The sequence below is a fragment of the Salvelinus alpinus genome, chromosome 7 (genome assembly GCF_045679555.1).
Source record: "Salvelinus alpinus chromosome 7, SLU_Salpinus.1, whole genome shotgun sequence".
Classification (NCBI taxonomy): Eukaryota; Metazoa; Chordata; class Actinopteri; order Salmoniformes; family Salmonidae; genus Salvelinus; species Salvelinus alpinus.
In genome coordinates this window covers 41,258,273-41,285,183 of record NC_092092.1, presented here as the reverse complement: position 1 = coordinate 41,285,183, position 26,911 = coordinate 41,258,273, and the positions used below count along the sequence as shown (strand labels likewise).

Here is a 26,911-nt window from a genome sequence, read left to right as displayed (position 1 = left end):
CTGTTTCTTTCACTTTCTCACCCTATCACTTATCAATCTCTCTTTCCTTCTTTGATCGCTCTCAGATGTTCTTAAAAGGCACTGGACGTAGTACATTGATTACAAGCCTTGTTCTTTTCACATATTTCTTTTAAAGAAAGATATTTTCATATTATTATAATTATTGTAACAAGTTAACTTTTTAATGGGTAACCATGGCTGTTAAGTTGGTGCAGTAGGTGTATTGGTCAGTGGTCTGGGTGTATTTGTGTGTGTGTGTGCGCGTGTGTGTGCGCGTGTGTGTGCACGTGTGTGTGCACATGTGCATCTTCGTGTGTGTGTCTTTTCCCTGCTGTTACTGGAAGCAGAGGGCAGGTTGGTCTGGAGGGTGTATAGGGTTGCTGGCTGGTGGCTTTACTGTCAGACTGACAGCGTGACGATGGATGTGGGAGACAGAGAGCAGGGATATCACTGTCACCCCTCAGACCACGAGGTGCCACGCCCGTAATCCATGTCACATCTAGCTCTATAAGGCTAAGGTTGAGAAATGTCCCCTTTAGATATTTGGTTTATGTGATTCAAAATTAACAGTAGCATATGTTAAAAGTTTAAAACTCTATTGTTCATTGAAATGTGGTAAAGTGCACATCCCTGCTTGTCTGGGCAATTGATTAGCACTGTTAAAACGTAAGGTAGAGTAAGTGCCCTATTGGCTGCGTGTAGGCAAGGCCGGCGGGCTCAATAGGCAGGATTAGGCAGCCTCCTATGGCGCCAGCATTTTCTGAGCTAAACTCACCTCCAACAACAACACATAAAACATCACATAATTCTGCCCAAAAACAATGACGATTTCTTCCAACCAGTGGCATATGGGCTTTTTAGGTGAGCGCTGATGACACCCTGTGATAAGCTTTGCCCGTGTTGTCAAAGGCAGGGGTGCAAAATATTTCTATTGTCCATTTCCAGCGCACCTCTCCAGGGTGTTTTTGGAGAGACGCATCGCTGTGGCAATCCACCAACGTTCTGTCAAAAAAAATGAGCTAACATAAATCATGTAGCAGATATAGGATATGGTAGAAAGAGTATGTGGCCTTTTCTGAAGCCTACAGGCTGGAGATAAAATGTATGACAATGTAATGAGACGGACACTTTTTACATCATGCAGGTTTCTCCGATCAAATTGCCAAACCTAAATGGCGCTCAAGCAAGTAATAAATGCACTGTCATGTTAACAAACAACATATCCTAAAAACAGGACAGGTCGAAGTAAAATGGACAATATGGAATGGACAATCACAACTGTTGTCCAGGAGTTTCACCCTGTTGTCATTGATCAGTGATTTCAAGTTTGTATCCTTCAATTTTTGACATGTTGATCATAGCGAAAAAGAAAACACTTCTGCATTTCCCGCTGTGTAAACAAATTGCAAATAAGCTCACGAAAACTCCTGATAAAGTTGGGTAGTTGATATTCAGTGCTTAAATAGCCAAATTGATTAGTCACAGGATCAGGACTAATAAAGCCACTGCAATGGCCTGTTTTACAAATGGTGGGCTTACCACATAGATGGGCATTCATAAAATAAAATTTCAGGCAACGCTGTAGGCTACACCTCTGTAAGCACGAACCGTCTTTTGGACATCTTTTGGACGTCTTTTTTTGGTGCAGTCCGGACTGGCCTTGATTTCCACATCCAAGAACATTGGTTTCTGGTCCGGTCCGGACCAAATCTGAACCAATGATAGACGTCTATGTTTGGCTCAGATTCTGTCTGGTCTGGACCAGCCTTGATTTGGCCTAAACATAGACGTCTATAAATTACTTATTTTCAATTTTCATTCAGAACCCAAAATTTGCCTGATTTTAACATCCGGAAAATACAATTTTTTTACGTCAGGAAAATACTTATTTTCAACATCCGGAAAATAAGTATTTTCCACTTTCATTCAGAACCAAAAATGAACCTGATTTCAACGTCTGGAAACACTTATTTTTCAACGTCTGGAAAAGATACCTTTTCAAAGTCCTGGAAAATATTTATTTTAAACATATGGAAAATATCTTTTCACCTTTCATTCAGATCTTAACTTCTGGAAAATACATATTTTTTACGTAATTTTGCTTACTGTGACTATTCTAGTTTTGCGTGAGGGCGCCAGGGCCAAGGGAGGTGGTGGGAAGACAGGTGGTACCCACATCTCCACAATACAGAAAGTGCATTATCTTTTTCAGGAAAGGTCTTGGAATTTCTCACCTCTTTTGTTTTCATCCCATTTTCCAGACGATGACTTTCCAGAACCCATTGAGGAGATCAGTGAGAAGAGCACAAAACCAGGTCTGAACCCCAAAGAGCACGCATTGACCAGCAAAATAGGAAAGTCAAAACATTACTGTATAAATGTTGGATACCCTTTCAACAATCTGTATCAACTTTTCATCTTCCACAAAGTCCTCTTTGTCAGCCTTTGTCAGCTGTTTATGTTAATACAAGAGAGATGAGGGTGTGAAGGAAATTAGATATCAGCAAGCTGCTGTTCTAGAGAGGAGGTGTGTAGGTGTGCCTTTTATAGAGTTAAAGATAGGCGTATTACTGACATATTTTAGGTAACAGCATTGTGTGTTTTTCCTTAGTCTGGTCCATGGACTATGCCAACTACTACCAGGGCTTGTGGGACTGCGAGGCAGACGAGCCTGATGAGCTGGCCTTCCAGAGAGGTGACCTCATCTATATCGTCAGTAAGGTCAGCATCAACAACGCCAGTCAAAGTTCCTTCATACACTTCAGCAACATGCCACATATAGTATGTTCTATTCTATTCTGATATTTTCCAAATAACGCCTCAATCCCTCTTTGTAACACTTATTTAAGTCTAACTCCAACCCATCCATTGTCTATTCCAAGGCCAGTGGGGGGGGAAATGCCCATCAGATGTTCAGTAATGGGATTGTGGTTCATTACTGACTCTGTATCTGTATCATGGGGGTTAATTGAGAGAGCAGCCATGCGAAACTCCGATGTGTTCAACACAAATTGCAGGTGAAACATCCTGCATCTCCGTTTTTTTCCCCCCTCAATCTATTTCCCTGTGTTTTATGGCAATTGTGTAGTAACATGCAGTCTATCTACTTGTTACAGCCACTCTAGTGGAAATCAATGTGTTGTAATTTGGGCACCGCCGCCCACTAACCTTTTCAGGACCTAATTCGCAGATTGAAGCTATTTTGGAAGGCTTGGATTTGTGTGTCATCATATATCCTCTTTTTACACTATGTACAAGTGGTATTTTATAGGAAGAGTTAAGAGTCATTTTTAGTTGAACACAGTAGCTGGCCTTTATTTAAGAGCATGTGTCTATGTGTACTAGTTTATAAGGGAATGTCAAAACAACCCACTACATTTTTCATAGAAGCGTAATAATGCCACCTGCTCTGAATCTGTTGGAGGTGGATCAAGAAGACGTTACCAGCCTTCAAGTGTTTTAGGATTTCTACAGTATTACCTTTCAGTGTAGGTGTTGGCTTACCTAGCTTTCACTGTAACAGACCAACTGTTAGTGGCTGTAGCTGTACCATCTGGTACACGGCTATAATGATGCAGATGACTCGTTTTGTCAAGCAGATAGACTACAACAGAGCATTCTAACGGTCCCGTAATGGATTGAAAGTGAGGGCCTCATTGTAATTCATTTCGAGGTGATTCCTTCCTGTCTGTTTCTGAATGGAAGCCTTTGGTTTAGTGTGACACTAGTCCACCCGTGTCCTACTCACACTCATAACCTTGTACCGTATTTTCCTCATGAATTACATGAATCACATGATTAGGACCCTACGTGGCTATGTTTGTTTTAACGAGCCTTAAGGGAGGGCAATCCCTGTTCCCTCTCTGGTGCGTCAGTAGAGCAGTCGATTTAGTTTAACAGGGGTTTCCTGGGAATCCTGACCTCTACGAATGAAATACAGGCCCTTGGCTGCAACTTAAGCCTAACTCTAACTGGGGAACACAGACATAAAATGGCCATAATAAAACTAAGGCCCATAAATTCTCCTGAACAGAGGCTTGGGGTGTTGGGGTAGGCTGGGTGTATGGGCTCTATGTCAACACTGCCCATAATTACAAAGTAATAAGGACACGCTCTAAGTGCTAAATCAATGGTGCTAACAAACTGTTATTTTTAAGGCCGAGGCTACATACACTGAGTTTTCCCCCACGTCCCGCCCGCCCCTCCGGAAACCTCTTTCTTAAAGCGTAAGATCCGGATCACATTCTGCGCATGTGTTATTTTATGCACACATTCGTTTTTCTAACTTAGCTGCTGCTCACCCTCCCCCGCCCTTCACGTTTCGCTCTTTACTCACCCTCTTCTGAACCATGAAGATGTAGCCTATGTCTCTGCCTCATATTTCTGAACAGCTGAATCAAAACCCTGCGGTGATTAGAACGAACATTCCAAAAACCTATATATTATGAAGGCTCCAGCTGAATGTTCTAGGCAGTTGAGAGTGTATTCAGACCGGTAAAAAAGTGTGTTTTGCATCACCCTGTGCCATAGTTATACCATACAGTGCATTCGGAAAGTATAAAGACCCCTTGAATATTTCCACATGTTGTTACGTTACAGCCTTATTTTAAAATGGATTCAATTGTTTTAAAAAAGAAACTGAAATATAACATTTACATAAGTATTCAGACCCTTTACTCAGTACTTTGTTGAAGCACCTTTGGCAGTGATTACAGCCTCCAGTCTTCTTGGGTTTGACTCTACAAGCTTGGCACATCTGTATTTGGGGAGTTTCTCCCATTCTTCTCTGCAGATCCTCTCAAGCTCTGTCAGGTTGGATGGGGAGTGTCACTGCACAAATATTCTTAGGTCTTTCCAGAGATGTTTGATCGGGTTCAAGTCCGGGCTCTGGCTGGGCCACTCAAGGACATTCAGAGAGTTGTCCCGAAGCCACTCCTATGTTGTCTTGGCTGTGTGCTTAGAGTCATTGCCTAGTTAAATAAAGGTTAAATAAATAAAAAAATATATAAAATTGTCTTCGCCCCAATCTGAGGTCTTGAGCGCTCTGGAGCAGGTTTTCATCAAAGATCTCTCTGTATTTTTACCGTTCATCTTTCCCTCGATCCTGACTAGTCTCCCAGTCCCTGCTGCTGAAAAACATCCCCACAGCATGATGCTGCCACCACCATGCTTCACCGTAGGGATGGTGCCAGGTTTCCTCCAGATGTGATGCTTGGCATTCAGCATTCCAACCTTTTCATTTTGTTCTACCTTTTTTCAATTGACATTTCTTTGTATACAGTTGAAATTGGAAGTGTACATATTCTTAGGTAGGAGTCATTAAAACTAGTTTTTCAACCACTCCACAAATTTCTTGTTAACAAACTATAGTTTTGGCAAGTCAGTTAGGACATCTACTTTGTGCATGACACAAGTCATTTTTCCTACAATTGTTTACAGACAGATTATTTCACTTATAATTCACTGTATCACAATTCCAGTGGGTCAGAAGTTTACATACACTAAGTTGACTGTGCCTTTAAACAGCTTGGAAAATTCCAGAAATTATTTAATGGCTTTAGAAGCTTCTGATAGGCTAATTGACATCAATTGGAGGTGTACCTCTGGATGTATTTCAAGGCCTACCTTCAAAGTCAGTGCCTCTTTGCTTGACATCATGGGAAAATCCAAAAATTGTAGACCTCCACAAGTCTGGTTCATCTTTGGGAGCAATTTACAAACACCTGAAGGTACCACGTTCATCTGAACAAACAATAGTACGCAAGTATAAACACCATGGGACCACGCAGCCGTCATACCGCTCAGGAAGGAGACTCGTTCTGTCTCCTAGAGATGAACGTACTTTGGTGCGAAAATTGCAAATCAATCCCAGAACAACAGCAAAGGACCTTGCGAAGATGCTGGAGGAAACAGGTACAAAAGTATCTATGTCCACAGTAAAACGAGTCCTATATTGACATAACCTGAAAGGCCGCTCAGCAAGGAAGAAGCCACTGGTCCAAAACCGCCATAAAAAAGCCAGACTACGGTTTGCAACTGCACTTGGGGACAAAGATTGTACTTTTTGGAGAAATGTCCTCTGGTCTGATGAAACAAAAATAGAACTGTTTGGTCAAAATGACCATCGTTATGTTTGGAGGAAAAAGGGGGAGGCATGCAAGCCGAAGAACACCATCCCAACCGTGAAGCACGGGGGTGGCAGCATCATGTTGCGGGGGTGTTTTGCTGCAGGAGGGACTGGTGAAATTGCGCTTATGCTTACCGAGGCATGGAATCCAATAGTTTGAACAATTTTGTGTACAACATGAAGTTTGTAGGCTACACCAGTGACCAGACAAAGGCGATCAAGGAGGGGGGGTTGGCGGCAGGAGGGGGGGTTAGCGGCACTCAGCACAGCAGCTACGTAGGCAGCGGTGGGCAATCAGCTACAACAAAAAAATCATGCACATTGGCAGAAATATCAACCCAAAAATTCTAGGCACGTTGGAATACAGAAACTCTGTGATTTGATTGATTGCCTGAGTGTAGACCAGGCTAAGGGCTGGCCACAGGCACGGTGTCGTATGGCTGTGAACTGAGTAATACATGACGATTATACAAAGAGCCCCCATCAATCATTATTGATCTAGCGAGATATTACTGTAAAGAGGAGCATTTTTACAGTATTTGTGTTGTTTTTTTATCGGATAGGTTTTTTACTGTGTTTGTATATAAGGGGGGAATTGTGTGTGTGTGTGTGTGTGTGTGTGTGTGTGTGTGTGTGTGTGTGTGTGTGTGTGTGTGTGTGTGTGTGTGTGTGTGTGTGTGTGTGTGTGTGTGTGTGTGTGTGTGTGTGTGTGTGTGTGTGTGTGTGTGTGTGTGTGTATAACATTTTAGAGCATGGCATGTTTTTAGGTGTTATAGATTCTTCTGATAAACATTATCATACTAATATCATACCATTTTACTCTCTACCATTTCTATATTTTTTGGACATACTACTGGATATATCCTACGTATGCATACGGAAATGATAACTTTTTCGAGTTCTTATTTTCAGAACTGACAGGTTAGGACTATGTATTGCACATATACAGTCTCTAGTGAAAGTCGATACACCCTTTCTTCACATTTTGCCATTACAGCTGTGAATCATTTCGAATAGGATTCTACCAACAACTCTTAGGGCAACATTTATCCATTGTTTTTGCTAAAATTGCTCGAGCTCAGTAAATTTGGTTGGGAGTCATTGATGGACAGCAATATTCAAACCATGTCTCTGATTTTTAAGCAAATTTAAGTCAGGATTGAGACATTTAACACCTTTTGGTGTGTCTTTGGCATATACAATTGTGTAATTGTTTTCCTCTGACATTTTATTAGTGGTTACTCTATTTATGTTTATTTTGATCCTGACAAACTCCCGTGTCCCTGCCGGTGACAAACATACCCGTAAAATAATTCTGCCATCACAATACTTGAAAATACAGAGGGATTCACACTGTTGTGTTGTATTGGATTTGACCCAAGCCTGTAGTTATTAGGTATTTAGGCCAAAAATATAATTTGTTTGCAAACAAAATTGATTATGGAGTGGATTTTTTAACACAGGCTTCATTCTTATCGTGGTAGCAGCATCATGTCGTGCTTTTCACCAGGCAGAGACTGGGGAGTTTGTCAGGATCAAAATAAATATGAACGGAGCAGTCCAGATGAAAAGTTAGAGAAAACCCTGCCTCAGTATTCTGAATACCTAACCCTGGGATATAGTTTTGTTTTTCAGCGGGACAATTACACTAATTTCAATGCCAAAAGACACACCAGAATGGCTTCCCAATGGGTGTGGAGTGTTCCTGAATGGTCCAGTCTCAGTCCTGACTTAAATCTGCTAGAAAATCAGGTATACGGTTTGAATATTGCTGTCCATCAATGACTCCCTGACAGTTTTTTTGGAAGTCAGACCAGTGGTGCTGACATGGCTCGTTACCGCTCCTTTGAAGCCTTTGGAGATGCAGAGAAGATGAAGGATACCCGGCCCTTACATGACAAGGCCTTTGTTCATCAGACAGTTGTATACGTTTCTGTCACAAGGAGTTTCCTGGTTCAGTGTTGGTCAAGTCTCTCCAGGGTCCCTCCTCCAAGGAGTTCCTGAAGATGTTTGAGTTCCTCACCTACCAGATGCCCACCTCCAAATTGGAGGATGAGGTCCAGGGGATCCTCAAAGACTAGGGATATCCATTTGCACTCTCTAAAAGTGCCATGTTCTCTGTGGGAGCTCCACATACCTGGCCACAGGTGTTAGGGGCTCTGACCTGGCTCACTGATACGTGTAAGATATTTTGCTGAATGAGCAAACAACAGGATCAACTAATCTATGGTTTTTATGATGGCAGCATGGAGATCAAGGATGGTGTTGACTTCAATAAGCTCTTTCTGGACTACACTGCTGAAACCGACCACAGGTTTATGCAAGGAGCAGACACATTTGCAGAGGAGAACAAATAATGCCTTGCTTATTTAAAGAAACTGTACAATGTGGACGAAGCTCTTCTGGTGTCCATGGAGAGGTACAGGATCCTGTGTGATAAGGTTGAGCGGCTGGAGAAAGAAAGTCAAACAGGCAGATTTAAAGTCTTAACGAGTGGAGAAAGTGAAATGTACGTGGACCTGCAGAAGCTTCAGAGCTTTCGCAGTGAACTGACATCATTCAAAGCCAACCTCCTCAGGACTGTCTGAGGAGGTGGAAGCATCGGGTCTGCAGGTGATGATCCTGAAATAGGAGCAATTGAGGGTCCAATGCGTCCTGTCCACCCAGAAGTTCACCCCAGCAAATATCGAGAGGATCAACTGGGAGAAGTGTGGGCTGTAGCAGACCAGCCTGACCAAAAACCTGGAGCAGGCTGAGCAGCACATGTGGAAAGAGGAGATCTCTCTGGCCTAGGAGACAGCTGAAGTGAAGGTAGCTGTGTACCACAAGCTGGCCTGTAAATGTTATCAGGACCACAACAGAATACAAACCATCGACTATGGTCCAATACAGAACACAGATTCAAAATCCACTTAGGAAAATGATAAATGATGTGGAAGAAGAGTGTATTCGCAGGGTGGACGAGCAGCTTGAACACCACATGCAGGAGATGGCCAGTGAAAATCAGAAGTTGGCTGCTGAGATTGAGGATGCGGAGAACCACCACAAGCCGCTGGAGAAGAAGGTGACCTTGGGATATGACCACGCCGTGGAGAAGCTGAAAGCTGCAGTATGAGATTGTTCTGCAAGAAACCAAAGAGGAGTGGCGGACTCTGGCGAACAACCTAGTCAGTGTGCTCACCACGACTGTCAACCACCTGTCTGTCCATTGTGGAGAAATTCATGGACGACCAATAGTGGCTCGAGTCTACAGGCAAGCCCTTCAGGAGGACGAGACGGACCTCCTGAAGCTAAAAGGAAATTATGGAGAGCTTCATTGCTAAAGCCAAATAGTGCTGTGCTGAATAGTGATTTTAACCTTACCTTGTGTTAATATTCATGCAGTGTAAATAAATAATATATCATTTTTTTGTGGGGAAATTCGATTTTTAGATTTCATTGTAAAGGTCAGCAAAATGTGAAGACTGTAAAGGGTGTGTAGACTTTCACTAGGCACTGCATATTATGATTTTCCTGATAAAATGTCTGAAATTAGTAAATGCCATCTTTTTTTTGCTCCCAAAATGTCTAAAATGAGTAAATGCTATCTTTGCTCTCCTAACATCTGTATTACTTACATTCACTCCTAAGCATGGTTCTCACTAACCCGTCGGGTTGTCCTGCATTCCAGGACTGTAATTTATGTAGCCGGAATCAAAAGACATGGCTCCACAGGTTAGCAGCCACATTCCGATATTCCCAGAGGCGCTCATCTGGAATGGTGGAATGGAGTGGGAGAGATTTACGATGTCAACCCACCTAGTCTCCTTTAAACTCTTGCTAACACGTCCATCTCTTTGAGAGAGAGAGAGAGAGAGAGAGAGAGAGAGAGAGAGAGAGAGAGAGAGAGAGAGAGAGAGAGAGAGAGAGAGAGAGAGAGAGAGAGAGAGAGAGAGAGTGACAGAGAGAGAGAGATAGTGACAGAGAGAGAGAGAGAGAGAGAGAGAGAGAGAGAGAGAGAGAGAGAGAGAGAGAGATAGTGAGAGAGAATCAGTCAACCAATCCAGCAGCAGTTGTAAAGTTGGTTGTGACACAACTCCAGACACTGCTGTTCCATGCAGCTCTCCAGAACATGGACACTAGTGACACCTAGTGGCTGACCTTTGTGCGTTTCTGTCTCAGCCAATAACTGAGTAATTAATACTGAGAATCTTTAATGGTTGACAGCACACACACTCTGAGACTGATTTACACTAGTAGGCTATATCTCCCTCTTAAATTAACATGAACTTTACCCTAAGTAAATAACTATGAGTTATGTTTAAGTTTGCAGCGAGGAGAAAAAACAAACCATTTAGAATTGATTAAATTAATTAAAAGCCTTTATTCATAAATGCAATCAAAACAGAAATAACTTTGATTTTAAACATTCACACATACACACAGGCACACTCTTTCTCTCGCTCACACACACACACACACACACACACACACACACACACACACACACACACACACACACACACACACACACACACACACACACACACACAAACACACACACACACACACACACACACACACAAACACACAACTCATTCTAAATGAGTGTCACTAAAGGAAAAAAGAACTGGCTCTATGCATACAAGGAACATATTAAACTTGTTGAAGAATGTTATGAAAACATTGTAACCATCTGTACTGTTCAGAGAACTTTAAACATACACTCTTAGGGAAAAAAAGGTGCTATCTAGAACCTAAAAGGGTTCTTCAGCTGTCCCCATAGGAGAACCCTTTGAAGAACCCTTTTTGGTTCCAGGTAGAACCCTTTTGAGTTCCTTGTAGAACCCTTTTGAGTTCCTTGTAGAACCCTTTTGAGTTCCATGTAGAACGCTTTCCAGAGAGAGTTCTACATAGAACCCAAAAGAGCTGTACCTAGAACCAAAAAGGGTTCTCCTTTGGGGACAGCTGAAGAACCCTTTTGGAACGCTTTTTTCTATGAGTGTAGGCCTACCCTTCCTCCCTTCCACACCCTCTCTCTCTTACTTACTCCCGATCTCACACACATCCTCTCTCACACACACACACACACACACACAATCATACACACCCCACGCTTGCATATGCAGCCTACCTTCGAAACATCTCTTTGAGTAGCCTATTCCTTTTCAGTTTTTCCTGCGCCATCCAAATATGTACATAGCCTAGTCAGTGGTCAAGTTATCCGGTTGCTAGCAACCGTTCGTTATCAAACCAAAAAATAGCGACCTACGAGTAGTTTAAAATGGCTCACGAATCCGGAGCAGAAATAAAATAACATATTGGGCCCACTGTAACTCCGGTAATATTGGGCATAACTTTTACATTATTTTGTCTAGAGGCACACGGTCTTCGGCAATGTAGCTAAAGGCGCAAGCATTTACTGTGTTACGTTCTGCACATAAAATGTGCGCTTAAAAGGTTCCATGCGTTGAAGAAATGGAGACGTGATTAACGGCTTCAAGAGAAATGATGCTGATAAATGTGTCACATTCTATATTTTTTACATCAGAAATGTATCAATGGACATTATGTTGGAAGGTAGAACCAAATCATATAAAAATGTGGCTGTAATAACTACATCATTATCCTCCATCAGTCAGCGTGCTTCAATAGGACAAAGTGGAAACTATATATGCTACCATTTGGAATTATAGTGTAATGTGCTGAAATAATTTGGTTGTAATATAACAATATATTCCACTCATCTTCTGGATGTCATTGATACACTGTACGCTGATAATTTTAGCTGGTGAAACGGTAGCAGTTGCAGTAATGATGTAAGTCACATAGAAAAGTTGATCTTGTGCAATACATCCCATAATATCTGATGATTTCTTCTACATAGAAACAATTTCTACGTTCGAAAAGTATTCGGACCACTTGACCTTTTCCACATTTTGTTACGTTAGTCTTATTCTAAAATTCATTAAAATGTTTTTTTTCCTCCTCATCAATCTACACACAATACCCCATAATGACAAAAGCAAAAACAGGTTTACATTTTTTTTGCTAATTTATAATCAAATTAAAATACTGAATTATGACATTGACATAAGTGTGCAGACCCTTTACTCAGTACTTTGTTGAAGCACCTTTGCCAGCGATTACAGCCCAAGTCTTCTTGGGTATGACACTACATGCTTGGCACACCTGTATTTGGGGAGTTTCTCCCATTCTTCTCTGCAGATCCTCACAAGCTCTGTCAGGTTGGAAGTGTCGCTGCACAGCTATTTTTAGGTCTCTCCAGAGATGTTCCATCGGGTTCTAGTCCAGAATCTGGCTGGGCCACTCAAGCACATTCAAAGACTTGTCCCGAAGCCACTCCTGCATTGCCTTGGCTGTGTGCTTAGGGTCATTGTCCTGTTGGAAGATGAACTGTCACCCCATTCTGATGTCCTGAGCCCTCTGGATCAGGTTTTCATCAAGGATCTCTGTATTTTGCTCCGTTCATCTTTCCGTCATTCCTGACTAGTCTGCGAGTCCCTGCCGCTGAAAAACATCCCCACAGCATGATGCAGCCACCACCATGCTTCACGGTAGGGATGGTGCCAGGTCTCATCAGACGTGACGCTTGGCATTCAGGCCAAAGAGTTCAATCTTGGTTTCATCAGACCAGAGAATCTTGTTTCTCATGGTCTGAGAGTCCTTTAGGTGCCTTTTGGCAAACTCCAAGTGGGCTGTCATGTGCCTTTTACTGAGGAGTTGCTTCTGTCTGGCCACTCTAGCATAAAGGCCTGATTGGTGCAGTGCTGCAGAGATGGTTGTCCTTTTGGAAAGTTCTCCCATCTCTACAGAGGAACTCTGGAGCTCTGTCAGAGTGCCCATCGGGTTCTTTGTCACCTTCCTGACCAAGGCCCTTCTCCCTCAATTGCAGTTTGGCTGGGTAGCCAGCCAGCTCTAGGAAGAGTCTTGGTGGTTCCAAACTTCTTCCATTTAAGAATGATGGAGGCCACTGTGTTCTTTGAGGACCTTCAATGCTGCAGACATTTTTTGGGGACCCTTCCCCAGATCTGTGCCTCGACACAATCCTGTCTTGGAGCTCTACAGACAATCCCTTCGACCTCATAGCTTGGTTTTTGCTCTAACATGAACTGTCAACTGTGGGACCTTATATAGACAGGTGTGTGCCTTGACAAATCATGTCCAACCAATTGAACTGACCACAGGTGGACTCCAATAAAGTTGTAGAAACATCTCAAGGATGATCAATGGAAACAGGACGCACCTGAGCTCAATTTCAAGTCTCATAGCAAAGTGTCTGAATACTTATGTAAATAAGGTATTTCTGTTTTTTAGGGGTCTGAATACTTTCCGAATGCACTGTATGTACGTTATGAGGATACTGAAACTGTAAGACTGACATCTTGCTCTAAACCTTACATTGGAACAATTTTGTATCTTTTTTTATATGATTTGCACTAAACTTGAACACATTTTACATACTGGTACATAGCTAAACACTGTATGGAACATTTGATTTAACTTTTAATATTCCTTCTATTCAGCACTTCATAAAGATCCGTTTTAAAAATATTTTTATTTATTTTTTGCTATTGGATTACATTTGAGTTAAAACTAAACTGTGAGTTTATTATTATCGGATGTATTGGTGACTAAACTAAATGTTCTCACGGGTGAAAGATGAGTGGAACTCCAATGAATGCTCAATCAAAGGTTCTGAACATAAAAGACGGGGGGCATTGCAAGTGTTTGCAGTTTTTACTGTTGTACTAAGAGTTTTGAAAGTATACCACTTACATCTGAACAATTTGCCAATGTGATTGAAAAAAAGATGTAGTTTGTATTTTCTTAGTATAAATAATATGTTTGTATCTTATTTCCATATAGGGTCATATTCTCATGTCCTCAACTGCCTTAAGTCCATAACAACCCCAGTTGAATGTGGCTAAAGAAAAGGGAAAGGGAGGAAAAACAATCAGATGGAGATCCCTTTATCTCTTTGTGTGAACCCTTTATCCCCCCCCTTTTTATCGCTCCCTTTCTTTGTCACACACCACTTTAAAGCTGCTTTTGTGGCTATAGACACCAATACCCTATAGACAGGGCAAGACATCCTATTTACCACCCAAAGTGGTAGGGGGTGAGTCTGGGATTTGGGGTCATCTAGGAGGCAGTGGTCATCTCCCGGTCAACTACAGTAAGGTTATTTTTCAGGCCCATCCAATAGCCTAGAACTGTGCCTGGGCAACCCTTAACATTCTGCCTAATTATTATAAATGAGGGGCAGCGTAAACAGCTATCATTACAGACACTCAGCGGCATACACAAATCCACTTTAAATTGTTATTAAGTTAAAGAACCATCCATAATCCCAAGGCGGCTTTCGAAGAGAAGCGGATTGTTTGTTGCTTCATAATTTAGACTGCTCTCATGCTCAGTCATCTCTCGACTTTGAATCTATCTCGTTGATTAAATTAAAAGATTGCCTGTTTATTAAACAGATCGAAACAATTGAAAGAAATCACCGAGCCTAAAACCAATGTGTCCAAATCTCTAAATAGGCATTGCTAGGATTCCCTTTAAATATTCATATCTGGCAAAATAAGTAGACATTTATTTTGCAATGGTCGGATACGTGTCCATGTGCAAAAATATTTCTGGAACAGCTAAGGCAGTCCAGTCCACCTGTGTGAGCAAAATTCTTTGACTAGATTTGTGGTCAAATAGACCAGGAGCTGCGACTTGTAAGAGGTGTCCATGTTTCATTGTTAGGATGACTAGTGGAAGGAGACGCAGCGCTGCAGTGTGTGTCTGATGACTCTCCTTGTGGATGAGAGCGAAACAGAGAGGGGGAGAGGTAGCTAGAGAGAAAGAGGGGGAGATGAAGGGAGGGCAGGGGGAGATTGTAACGCCCAGACGGCGGGTTCAGCGGCAGGGCAATGAGAGACTTCCTGCGCTCCATCACGTCCAAGGCCTGCCTTATGGGTCAGTCTTATTAACACTCCTCCTGCGTACGTGTGTGTATATAGGTGTGTGTTCGTGTTCGTACGTGTGTGCATCTGTGTATGTGAATGTATGTGTTTACGTGTGTATGTATTGCTTATACGTCAAGAGAAATAGTGAGAGCAAAAATACAAAGAATGACAATGGAACGTGAGCAGAACCTGATTTTCTACAAAAAGGAGTGAATGTATAGCTCAAGGAGGAGAGTGGGAATCGGGTAGAGCAGCTGTCACAGTGACCTGGCATGGCATACAAAGTGCTCCTTCTCCTGTATCCTGCTTCTGTCATTCACCCTATGAGAGACAGTCAAGCCAACCTCCTCCCTCTTCAGGCATCGTTAGCTGTCAATCTGTCCTCCTGCCCAAAGTGAGCGATGGGCCCATCCAAATGTCACCATTAGCCAGCCCCCTGAGTGGTAAATAAACGATGCTACTGGTGTACTGCAGGTGTTGTCATGGCAACTCGCTCAATCCCCCTCTCTCCCCGTGCCAGCCCCACCCATGTTCATTTGCACCCTCTCAATGGAGGAGTCATGGGGAGGTCAACGAGTCAACGCACCGCCACAACATGGCGCTGTTCTCTCCTCATTCAACCTCCTCCCACCATATACAGTTATGAACCCAGGCCACACAAAAAATTCCAGACTGCCACTGAGGGCCGCTTGATAATTTTTTTATTGAAGGAGAATGTCTTGGTATGGAAATGGCATGGCATCCTTGGCATCCACAGAAAGGTGTTATCCATTGTATTTTCTCCTGAAACTTAAAGTCCTACTCCAGTCTCCTTTTCACCTCATTTAACACCTGATTTACTTAACAAAAGTCACATCTCAATAGGTGGTCCACTGGTATCCCCATCACATGAAACAAGTGTGTGTGGGGGGGCTTCCTCTTTTGTTCCTCAAGCACGGGAGGAGGCCGATGACGTCACAAAGTGACCATCAGACCAACCATCAGTTGTGTCGAAAAAACACTATTTTGCTCAAAATATAGATATATTTTTTTACCCTTTAGTGAGTGTACTTTATTGTATTTATATCACTTTTCAGCAGGAAAAGTCCCCAAAAAATCACTGGGAGATCATCATATCCAAAAGTCTGATATGCATTTTATACCAAATGAAAGGAGAAAAATCAGAAGGAGGTAGAAGAGATTGAAGTTAGGGCATTGTCATTGGAATACATTTACTCCCTATGCTTCACTACGAGACCTCCCCTTCCAGCAGGTGTACTCTGTATGAACCCGTAGTAAGCAGCGAGGAAGATGGAGTTGGCATGCTTGACAGACCTTTGCTGCCATTGGCACACTGTGGTGATGTAGCAAGCGTATTCAAATGGTGGCGTTAATAATCAAAAAGAGCTTTCTCAGGGAGGACATGAGACTGGCTGCACAGATGGGCTGGGGAGATAAATACAACTTTCTGTCACTGGGGTTGGAGGAATGGAGCTGCAACAGCCCCGGGGGAGAGAAACTGTTTCGTTCCTACTCTGATGCCCCAGTCCGTCTGTTTCTCTCCTTTTTTGGATTACTATTCAAGCTAGCTTTCCACAACAAAACATTTTCGCTGTATGTTTTTGGTTTTTAAGATAGAAACATGGGTTTATTAGGGCCATGTGTTGGAAATCACAGGGACTAGAAAATGTACCTTTCAATGAAGAAAATGTGTGTGCTTGCTTCACTTGTCTTAAAGTCAGCAAGCACATCAATTTGCCATTTTGAGTGGAGTATTCCACCTTCAATCACTCTGTAATTGCATTGAAACAGTCAGTTCTCAGTGCTCTGTGTAGGCGAGCAGACAGAATGATAATGTTCTCTCTGTTCTGCACATCCAGATGGATGAGCTGCTTATCATGACCTGCTCTAAGAACACTTCAGGCCTGGGCCATCACTCTGATCTGTGAGCTCTAACCGGCCAATATGTCATCTCTGTCCAGACACAACTTATACGTTATCTCTGTCCAGTCACCAGTCATTAGGAGTAGGTCTGTTTTTCATTCCTCTGGCTCTATAGTGAGGTGTCAGAACTCTCTGTATGATAGGATGGGCTGCTGACTGAGGATGTGGGATATATCACACCAGTGGCCAGAGAGACAGCCAGGAGAGGGAGAAATGGTTCTACAAACATGCATTCTACACGTAAACCTCATACAAAATTGATCGATAGATATAAGATAGCCTTTGGCTTTCAGATGTTGTACCCAGAGTGCGAATTACACCGTGACATTCGGGGGGTCTCGCGCCATTTGATGAATGGAAAGAGACATCTGTTACAAAACACCAAAAAGTGTAATGACATTTAGTGATTGTCATTGGGTCTACACTCTTGTAGCCTGAATTAATTGATGCGCCTTTCTGACTGACAAAAGGACCTTTTTTTGTGGTAAGAAAAGTTGGGACACCTGAAAAGAGGCTGAAATATGGGACTGTCACGGGATGGCAAGTGCAGCCACATGAGATATTTTTAATTTTTACCATGTGGGAGTGTTCGTTTAATTTGGAATAAGCTTTTATTTGAATATTTACCACTGTAGCAGTACAAATTGCATTTTAAACAAATAGGAGAATTGTTAAATTAGCATTATTTAGAGCCCCCCCCCAAATTAGACTTTTTTTTGCATCATGACTCATTCAGGGGGTCTGAGACCCCCCTGGGCCTCTGGTAATTCTCAATCTGCATGTACCCCAAAAATGACAAAACAAGGTGTCAAGAGCCATTTTGAGGCAAGGCTAAATTCTGTTATAAACCTATGATGACATAGTCTACTGAGCATAGTTGTGCGTGTTCCTCCTCACCATACTTGTGTCTCTATGTGTTCCAGGAGTATAACATCCATGGCTGGTGGGTCGGAGAGCTAAATGGTACCATCGGTATCGTCCCTAAAGACTTCCTCCACTCTGCCTACATCCTCTGAGCTCCAAGAAGTACTGGATCACTCTTTTATCGTTAAGATTATAAAATAATTTAATGGAGTAATGTAGCATAACAATTCTCCTGATACCCATTGAGATTGCCATTGAGAGAACAGGAGGTGTATATTCACAGCGCTTGACCGGCCATTTAAGATATCTGGTGGCTGAACGTAGAACTGCGTGTGAAATTGAATCAGCATTATAGACGGGTTGGTTGTTTAGCAACAAAACCGTCGCGTGCGCAACTATGGGGCAAAACAGATGGGGCTGGCTTAGATTGTTGACAGCATGTAAACTATATCTAGTCTCTAAATGTTTATTGAAAATGTAAATATATTTGCACAATGAGCACTTGTTGTCTCTCAAATACATAGTTACAGTTGTTGGTTAGCTAGCTAATTCATTTTTAGCCATATTAGCGTAGACGTGCCATGAGTCAAAACAAGACATGGTATCAATAACAAGATGCAATGAGCTGAAACGAGCCACCTACGATTCCCCACATGGCAGCTTCTTCTCATTGTTACTAGCTATCTGACCATCCAGAATCATTACACCACATGGCCTTCTGGCTCATCGACGTGCGCGCATCGTTTTTTAGTGACGTTGTCAGCTAACCCGTCTTATAGATACTGATATGCTCAGTAATGCTTAATTATAGCATCATTGACATCATTTAATTGGGAAAAATGATTCCAACTATACGCCATAGAAAACAGATCATACTGCACTATCCTACAGGAACTGTATGTTACACGTTCCGCTCTGATGATAGCTTATCTTTGTATTATGCCTTACTTCTACAGTTGAGTGATGTGACTGACTGCGTTCCCAGTCCCAAACACTGAACCCTTCGAGATTGATGACAAACTGAGATATTTTATTATTTTGTAATATAATGTAATGCAATGCTGTTAGTGTAAGGTTTTTGTAAAATGTTTTTGTAAAGATTTACTTAATTTACATGCATAAATGACATTACCGTGGTCCTTCTGAGGCGTTTGATCTACACATTGAATTACGGATCATGTCAAAAGGTTTCCTCTATCCAATTGTTTCCAGTGCGCAGTATTTGTACCCATGTGTGTGAATGGAAATGGCCAGATATTTATGAAACATTATGCCCCTGTGACTAAAATAGGAAATCCTCACCTCTGAGTGAACTGGGGGCTATTCGACATTACAAAGCATACTGACTTGTGCCTTCAACAGCCTTGTGTCTGAAGGAAGGCTACAGTGCGTGTTATCTTGATGCTGACATTAAGATATATAGGCAACAAGGGTTCAGGCTTGCTCCACTATCTTGTTTCAATTAAGAATTTGAAATTGGAATACCTGATAATTAACAATATCAAGAAAAATATTATATTTAGATTGTTGAGCTTGTACAAATATATTTTCTTAGCCTAACGGTTGTGTTTTTCTTATGGTTTGGACCTACTGGCCTTTTATGTCCGAGTGAATTGGGTGCTTATGCTTTGACATCATGCTGTTTGTGACTGCTGTCTTTCTATAGGCTTTTTGTGTTTTACAAAAAAGTGCACTATCCTACATCAACCTGGTCTCAGAGCATTTCGTATTATTCTGTATGTACATCCAAGACACTCCATTTAGTAGGATGTGTTACGTTTCATATGGTATGTATTCATTTGTGGATGTCCATCATCCATTTCATATATGTTACGAATTGCAATTCGTACATTATGTTGCGGATTGCAATTTGTCCAATATGTTACACATTTGCAAAACGAATATGTTACACATTTGCAAAACTTATGTTATGAATTCCAATTTGTTGTGGCTACCTACCCATACGGAAAACGAATATATGGCAATATATGTATATTAAGGATATGTTTTATATGGGCATATATGGTGGAAACATACACTGAGTATACCAAACATTAGGAACACCTACATCCCATACCCCGTTCAAAGGCACTTACATTTTTTTTGTTTGGCCCATTCACCCTCTGAATGGCACACATACACAATCCAAGTCTCAATTGTCTCGAGGCTTAAAAATCCTTCTTTAACCTGTCCTCTTCATCTACACAAATTGAAGTGGATTTAAGGAGTGACATCAATAAGGGATCATCACTTTCACCAGGATTCACCTGGTCAGTCTATGTCATGGAAAGAGCAGGTGTCCTTAATGTTTTGTACACTCAGTGTATATGCCCATATACAGTATGCTTATATATGTATCCACACATATAAGTACGTATATGTCACATACTGTATATGTTGAAATATACAAGAATTGGCCATTTTCATTTATGTTACATACATTTCTTACTTTTATACACATACAGCGTATATGCATATATTTATAATACATATGCTCATACTGTATATGTATGGAACATATTATTAAAATGTTTATTACATATATGTCCTTTGTATCTCACAATAGTTGAGTGATAATGCCCGAGATGCCGGTGTTTGAAGGATACATTGGCATGGGTGTTGTTAGGCCCGAGACGAGGGCCGGCAAACCGTGCCAATATATTCTCCAAACACCGGCTTCAAGGGGATTTTCACTTTTATACAACAGGTTAACAACATGTTCAAATAATGATTGACATATTTTCATTAAAAACTTTATTTTTATGAATTTATTCATACTATTTCATCCTTCCACAAGATATAGTCCCAAAACAAATCTAGGGTTGCTACCCAAGCTGGCTGGTCGTTTGTTCTATTGGTTTGGTTGCTAGAGATGTTTAGTCTTTTTGTTCTGTATCTATGGAGAGAACAAGTCGTTCGTTCTAAATGCTCCATTGCCATACTTGCTGGCAACGTTCTTATCCCTTGCTTGCTAGCTAGCCAACTATGGCTAACTTACAGTCACGTCAAAAGGTGTAGCCAGAATAACAGCAAAGTAGCCCCATTTGCATGTGTTTAAGCTGTTTTCTAGTGACATTTATTTGGATACATCCATAACAATGAGCTAATTAGGTGCGATTTCGCCTGGCATAGAAAACGTGCTCACTCGTCAGGACACTGTTGTTCAGAGGAGCTAGCCAACAGCACAGCTAACACAATCACTTCAAACTGAAGCTGGAAAGACTGCAAACTAGCTGCAATTGACATGACTTTGTATACGTATATCCATAAAAATGATGCCAGCTGATTTCGACTGGCTGAGAAACGCTGCCTGCCTGTTTGTCTCATCCCGACATGTTCATCACTATGGGACAGCTGGAGATATTAAATATTGAAACAATGTTGCAAATGTCGGAGAGACAGACAGCAAGGTTTATACAAATCTCCGCTGTTGAAAACTAAATGTTAATCTTAAAGAAATGTGAAAATGTCTAGATGCTTTTTAAAAGTGGAGATCAAGTTAATAAATTGCTTGGCTGGGCTGATGAGACAGTGGATTGCACAATCAGATGGAACACAGTAAATAGGCATTTTAACGTCATAGATTTAGCCGGTGGTAACTTGTGGAATAGACACCGGCTGGAATGCGGTTTTAACCAATCAGCATTCGGGATTAGACCCACCCGTTGTATAAAGGGAAATAATATGTGTTAACATGTACTGTATGTTATGGGAGCATTATTTCAGTAATACTTGTAGCTATGGTAATAAAACATTAGAACAAACGATACAAAACACTACACTTAATCCTAGTCATTAACTTTTTTAAAAACTTTTACTGTTTTAAGCCGTTCCCACTTGTCCCTTTGTTGCACCAGGGAAGCACATCATGACAGCATCTGTGGGGGGAAAGCAACACATAAGATAAAGAGCACATAGAACAGTTAGGGTTGGGTTTGAGGCCATAAATAAAATAAAAATATATATATAATGAAAAAACGTTGTGAAAAGCTTAAAGCTATTAGAAATCCTTGACCATTAATGCCCTATTTGCAATGATTTGTAAATTCAATTAAGGGATAGTTCACTTTTTTACACCTTATAGTCAGATGGTTCCTTACCCTGAAAGTAGTCCATGGGCCAGGAGAAACTGTAATCCATGATTCAGAGTTGTCTCAATGGCGCTGCCCATGCGCTCACAGACGCCATAATAAGAGAGATACAGTACATCTCTGCGATCTCTAACCGGACAGAGAATGAGGACGTGGCTAGAATCTCGTTTTCTATCAGTCAAATGAGCTAATTTATAAAATATTGAATACTATGTATAGCTATGTAAGAAAAATACCTAAAAATGGGTTTCCATGAGTTCGTCGGACTCACTAAAACACTACCTAAATCTTCAAATCTCACAGTATCCTTTTAAGCCATGTCAGTGTCTGGAATAATATTCACCATTATTTCTGCCATGAGTCATTTATGATTTATATTATTTTTTTAATAATATCATGACCATACCCGCACTGTCAAATGCATATTTGCAATCAATGAACAAAAACCTTCTCACCAATTACTGTCACTTTTTCAGGATCCTTTTTTCTCCCCTTTTAGCTTAACCATTGTTCAAATGAAATAACTTCAATGTGTCAAATATTTATCCAAAGTCATAATGACACAGCCAGATATTTAAATTTGAGTTAGGTCTGAAGATGACTCTGACTTAGCTGTACAATGCTACAAATAATACATACATATAGCCAGGGGTGCAACTTTCACTGCGGACAGTGACATGTCCATTCTGAAAATTGCATTTTTGTCACCCCCAGTTTCATCATTGGAATGTGATACAAACCGAGGCACCGGCGTGCTTCAGGACCATGCGGACGCCTCCGAGTGGTCGGGTAGGCTGTTTGGAGTGTTTATCCGACTAGAAAAAAAATCTATAAAATAAATGTCCCCACTTCTAAAACCAAAGTTGCGCTCCTGCATATAGCGATTGTCCTATAGAATCTGAAACACTGTTGGTTTGAGTGAACAGCAAGTAGCCTCTTTTCATAGACGATGCATCTCCGATACAACACCTGTGCATTCTGTGTTGGAGACCACCCCAAAAATGACCCAATGTGATTAGATCTTCTTTGAACTAAATTCTATTGCGCCTGAGAAAGCTACTCCCGAGACCCCATGGCCAAGCCCCTCCTAGCCATGATCTTTACAAAACGGAGCTGCTCTTCCTCCCGGTGAAGGCCTGCCTGCTCCAAGACCTCTCCGTCATGGTTGACAACTCCGCACTACAGATGTTCTTTGGGACAGTAAAGTCTGAGCCGGGGTGAATTTTGATCTGCAACATAAATAATCCACTCAGATGCTGCAAAAGACTAGAAAGTACTATAACTAAGTACAGTAACATACATTCTCTGTATTTAAAATAGTCATAACTAGCTGATACAGTAACTTGTATTTAAAAATATACCTTCTCAGTATTTATCTTAACCTAAGATGAAAAAAAAGTTAAATAAAAAGGAATACACAGTAGGAAGCAATACTGAGCCAGCTAACTGTAGTCGTTAACCTAATTGCAACCCTATATGCTTGACAGGCTAGCGTTAACACAGTTAGCTTAGCGTATACAGTGTTTCTCTAAAAAATACAACTCTGTAACATAACACATGGGTGGGGAGATGTCAGTGCCTAGACCATATAAACAAAGTAGAATATTACCTCAGAGGAGCTAAACATCAATACATTCAAACCAAAATATTATCTGGCACCATTTTTTCTTATCTTATTCTATGAGCTAGTCTTACTTAGCCACAACCCTAATCTCTATGTCAAGATCGCTAACAGTTTCACTCAATCAATTTTCACATTCTACAATTTCAACATAAAAGGTAAGTATCACTCAGATAACCATTTAGGCTAACATATTCTATAGATAATGTGCTTGTTTACACCACATACCTGCTTAAGAGAACAAAGAAAAGAGACAGGAGGAGAAACGGTTAGAGTTGTCACAGCCTCTGAGTGCTGTTGAGGGGAGGGCAAACCTCTGTGCTCTAGCGCCCCCTGCTGGTGGCAACAGACAAACAATTCTCAATGGAAATCCTTGGACTGAGCCCAAAATAATAGTGGGTTACAACCTATACAGTCATTGATAATAACAATATCTAAACCACGTTTTATAAATATACTGAACAAAAATATAAACGCAACATGCAACAATTTCAACGATTTTACTGAGTTACAGTTCATATCAGGAAATCAGTCATTAAATTCATTAGGCCCTAATTTATGGATTACATGACTGGGCCTAGGCCCAACCACTGGGGAGCCAGGCCCAGGCCCAGGCCCAGCCAATCAGAATTCGTTTTTCCCCACAAAAGGGCTTCATTACAGATATAAATACTCCTCAGTTTCATCAGTGGTTGGTCTCAGATGATCCCGCAGGTGAAGAAGCCGTATGTGGATGTCCTAGGCTGGCGTGGTTATACGTGGTCTACGGTCATGAGGCCAGTTGGACATACTGCCAAATTCTCTAAAACGACATTGGAGGTGGCTTATGTTAGAGAAATGAATATTCAGTTCTCTGACAACAGCTCTAGTGGACATTCTTGCAGTCAGCATGCCAATTGTCCACTCCCTCAAAACTTGAGACATCTGTGGCATTGTGCTATGACAAAACTGCACATTCTAGAGTGGCCTTAAGTGTCCCGAGCACAAGGTGCACCTGTGTAATGATCATGCTGTTTAATCATCTTCTTGATATGCCACACCTGTAAGGTGGAAGGATTATCTTGGCAAATGAGAAATGTTCACTGACAAGGATGTAAACTAAATTTGTCCGAAATAAGCTTTTTGTGCATATGGAACATTTCTGGGATCTTTTTTTTTCAGCTCATGAAACCAACACTACATGTTGCGTTTATATTTTTGTTCAGTATACAATATGATTCTATACCCTTATGGGCAGCCACAACTATAGTGTTCGAAAATAAACATTCACACTTAGGTTTCTGTGCCTTTTCAAAATAAGGTATGTTTTTTATTTTTAATTAGCAAAAATTTCTAAAAACCTGTTTTCGCTTTGTCATTATGGGGTATTGTAAGTGTAGATTTATGAGGAAGAAATGTATTTAATACATTTTAGAATAAGGCTGTAGCGTAACAAAACGTGGAAAAAGGGAAGGGCTCTGAATACTTTCCGAATGCACTGTATATACACGTATTTCATGAAACATTAATATGTTATCGACTATTGAAACTTGGGCATCCAACTTTAGTCGTAACATTAGTTCTTTACTTTCATTTAAAAATATGCTCAAACTTTGTCGTGCTCGTCAAAATCTTGATTTGCTGGTAGGGAAGAGTGGGGTGATTCTTTGAAAGTTGCACGCTCACTATTAGTAAGGGGAGACGGGGGAGGATAGTAAGAGCAGTCTTTATATCTATTCGACATGTTTGCGCAGTGGCGAACCGTGGATATTGAACCTAGGCCTTCAGTGGGGCGAAAAAATATTCCAAGATGTTCTACCAAACTCAAATCAAGAGAAAGAACAGAAACATAGCATCACTTAATGTGCTGAACAGGCCTGCGACTGAGCCAAACTTCAGACTGCCACTCACACTGAGATAAGAAACTTGTACATTTCAGACTTGCTGACTCGTTGAACGCGGCACGTGTATACCGTAACTACAACCAGTTTGCAAGTCGGAAATTTCAGAGGTTCCTAGTTTGGAATAGCACTTGAACACGGAATATCACACAATCACCAAAAAAGACAAGTGACACGTCAAAGGATGTGTATGACAGGCTCATGATGCTGAAAGGACAGCGACCTCAATACCATTGAGCTCCATGTAGGCAGCCTGGTCTCATAGTACATAGTAAACGTAAAATCCACCAAGATACTCATATGTATGTTATGTTTGGTATAGTTAGAAAAAACAGGTTACTTAAGGCAAAAACGATGAGGAGGGTGGTTGGTCGTATAACGCGAACTGTTTTTGAATCTGATCACGGACAACTTCAGCATTTTAGCTAATTAGCAACTTTTCAACTACTTGCTACTTTGCAACTATTTAGCATGTTCGCTAACCCTTTCCCCTTACCCAGGGATGTCAAATTCATTCCACAGAGGGCCGAGTGTCTGCGGGTTTTTGTTTTTGTCTAAGACCTAGACAACCAGGTGAGGGGAGTTCCTTACTAATTAGTGACCTTAATTCATCAATCAAGTACAAGGGTGGAGCAAAAATCTGCAGACACTCGGCCCTAACCTTAATTAAAAAATAATATGGATATGTATTTTCATCATGCAAAATGTACTTAGAGCATTCATACTTTTTGTTCAACGCATTTATTGCTTTGAAATGTATTCCAGAAACTTTTTTTTACATGGAATTTAAACAATACATAAATCTCACACACAAGGATGAATTATTTTCCATTTGCATTTAGTCATAAGGTTGCCTAAGAGTACTTTGTTTGTTGTATCTATTGTAAATGATACTTGCCAACCGCACTTTGAGATTAAAATTGAGATGGTGTAGACTATTGTAGGTTTATAATTTATGATGTACTAGTTTACATACGTATTCAGACCCATTGCTATGAGACTCGAAATTGAGCTCAGGTGCAATCTGTTTCCATTGATTATCCTTGAGATGTTTCTACAACTTGGAGTCCACCTGTAGTAAATTCGATTGGTTGGATATGATTTGGAAAGGTATACACCTGTCTCTATAAGGTCCAACAGTTGACAGTGAATGTCAGCACAAAAACCAAGCCATGAGGTCGAATTGGATTGTGAGACAGGATTGTGTCCGTGGGGATCCGTGGGGCGACGCACAATTGGCATAGCGTCGTCCGGGTTAGGGAGGGTTTGGCCGGTAGGGATATCCTTGTCTCAGTATGTAAAAAAAAAAAAAAAATGTAATAAAATGTATGCACTCTACTGTAAGTCGCTCTGGATAAGAGCGTCTGCTCTTGGCCGGTAGGGATATCCTTGTCTCAGTATGTAAAAAATGTAATAAAATGTATGCACTCTACTGTAAATCGCTCTGG

General features: G+C 41.2%; 1 protein-coding gene and 1 pseudogene across 1 annotated transcript in view; both read left to right on the top strand.

Annotated features, from left to right (window-relative positions):
* LOC139581033 (src kinase-associated phosphoprotein 1-like) overlaps window positions 1-20,713 on the top strand; it is a 50,059-nt gene extending 29,346 nt beyond the window's left edge. The window contains 3 exon segments of the mRNA XM_071410348.1: window positions 2,262-2,315; window positions 2,612-2,721; window positions 17,931-20,713. Of these exon segments, the coding sequence (XP_071266449.1) occupies window positions 2,262-2,315; window positions 2,612-2,721; window positions 17,931-18,023 (257 nt within the window). The 3' untranslated portion in view covers window positions 18,024-20,713.
* Window positions 7,805-9,759, top strand: LOC139580249 (kinetochore protein NDC80 homolog pseudogene; annotated as a pseudogene).
* Window positions 20,714-26,911: the final 6,198 nt, after the last annotated feature.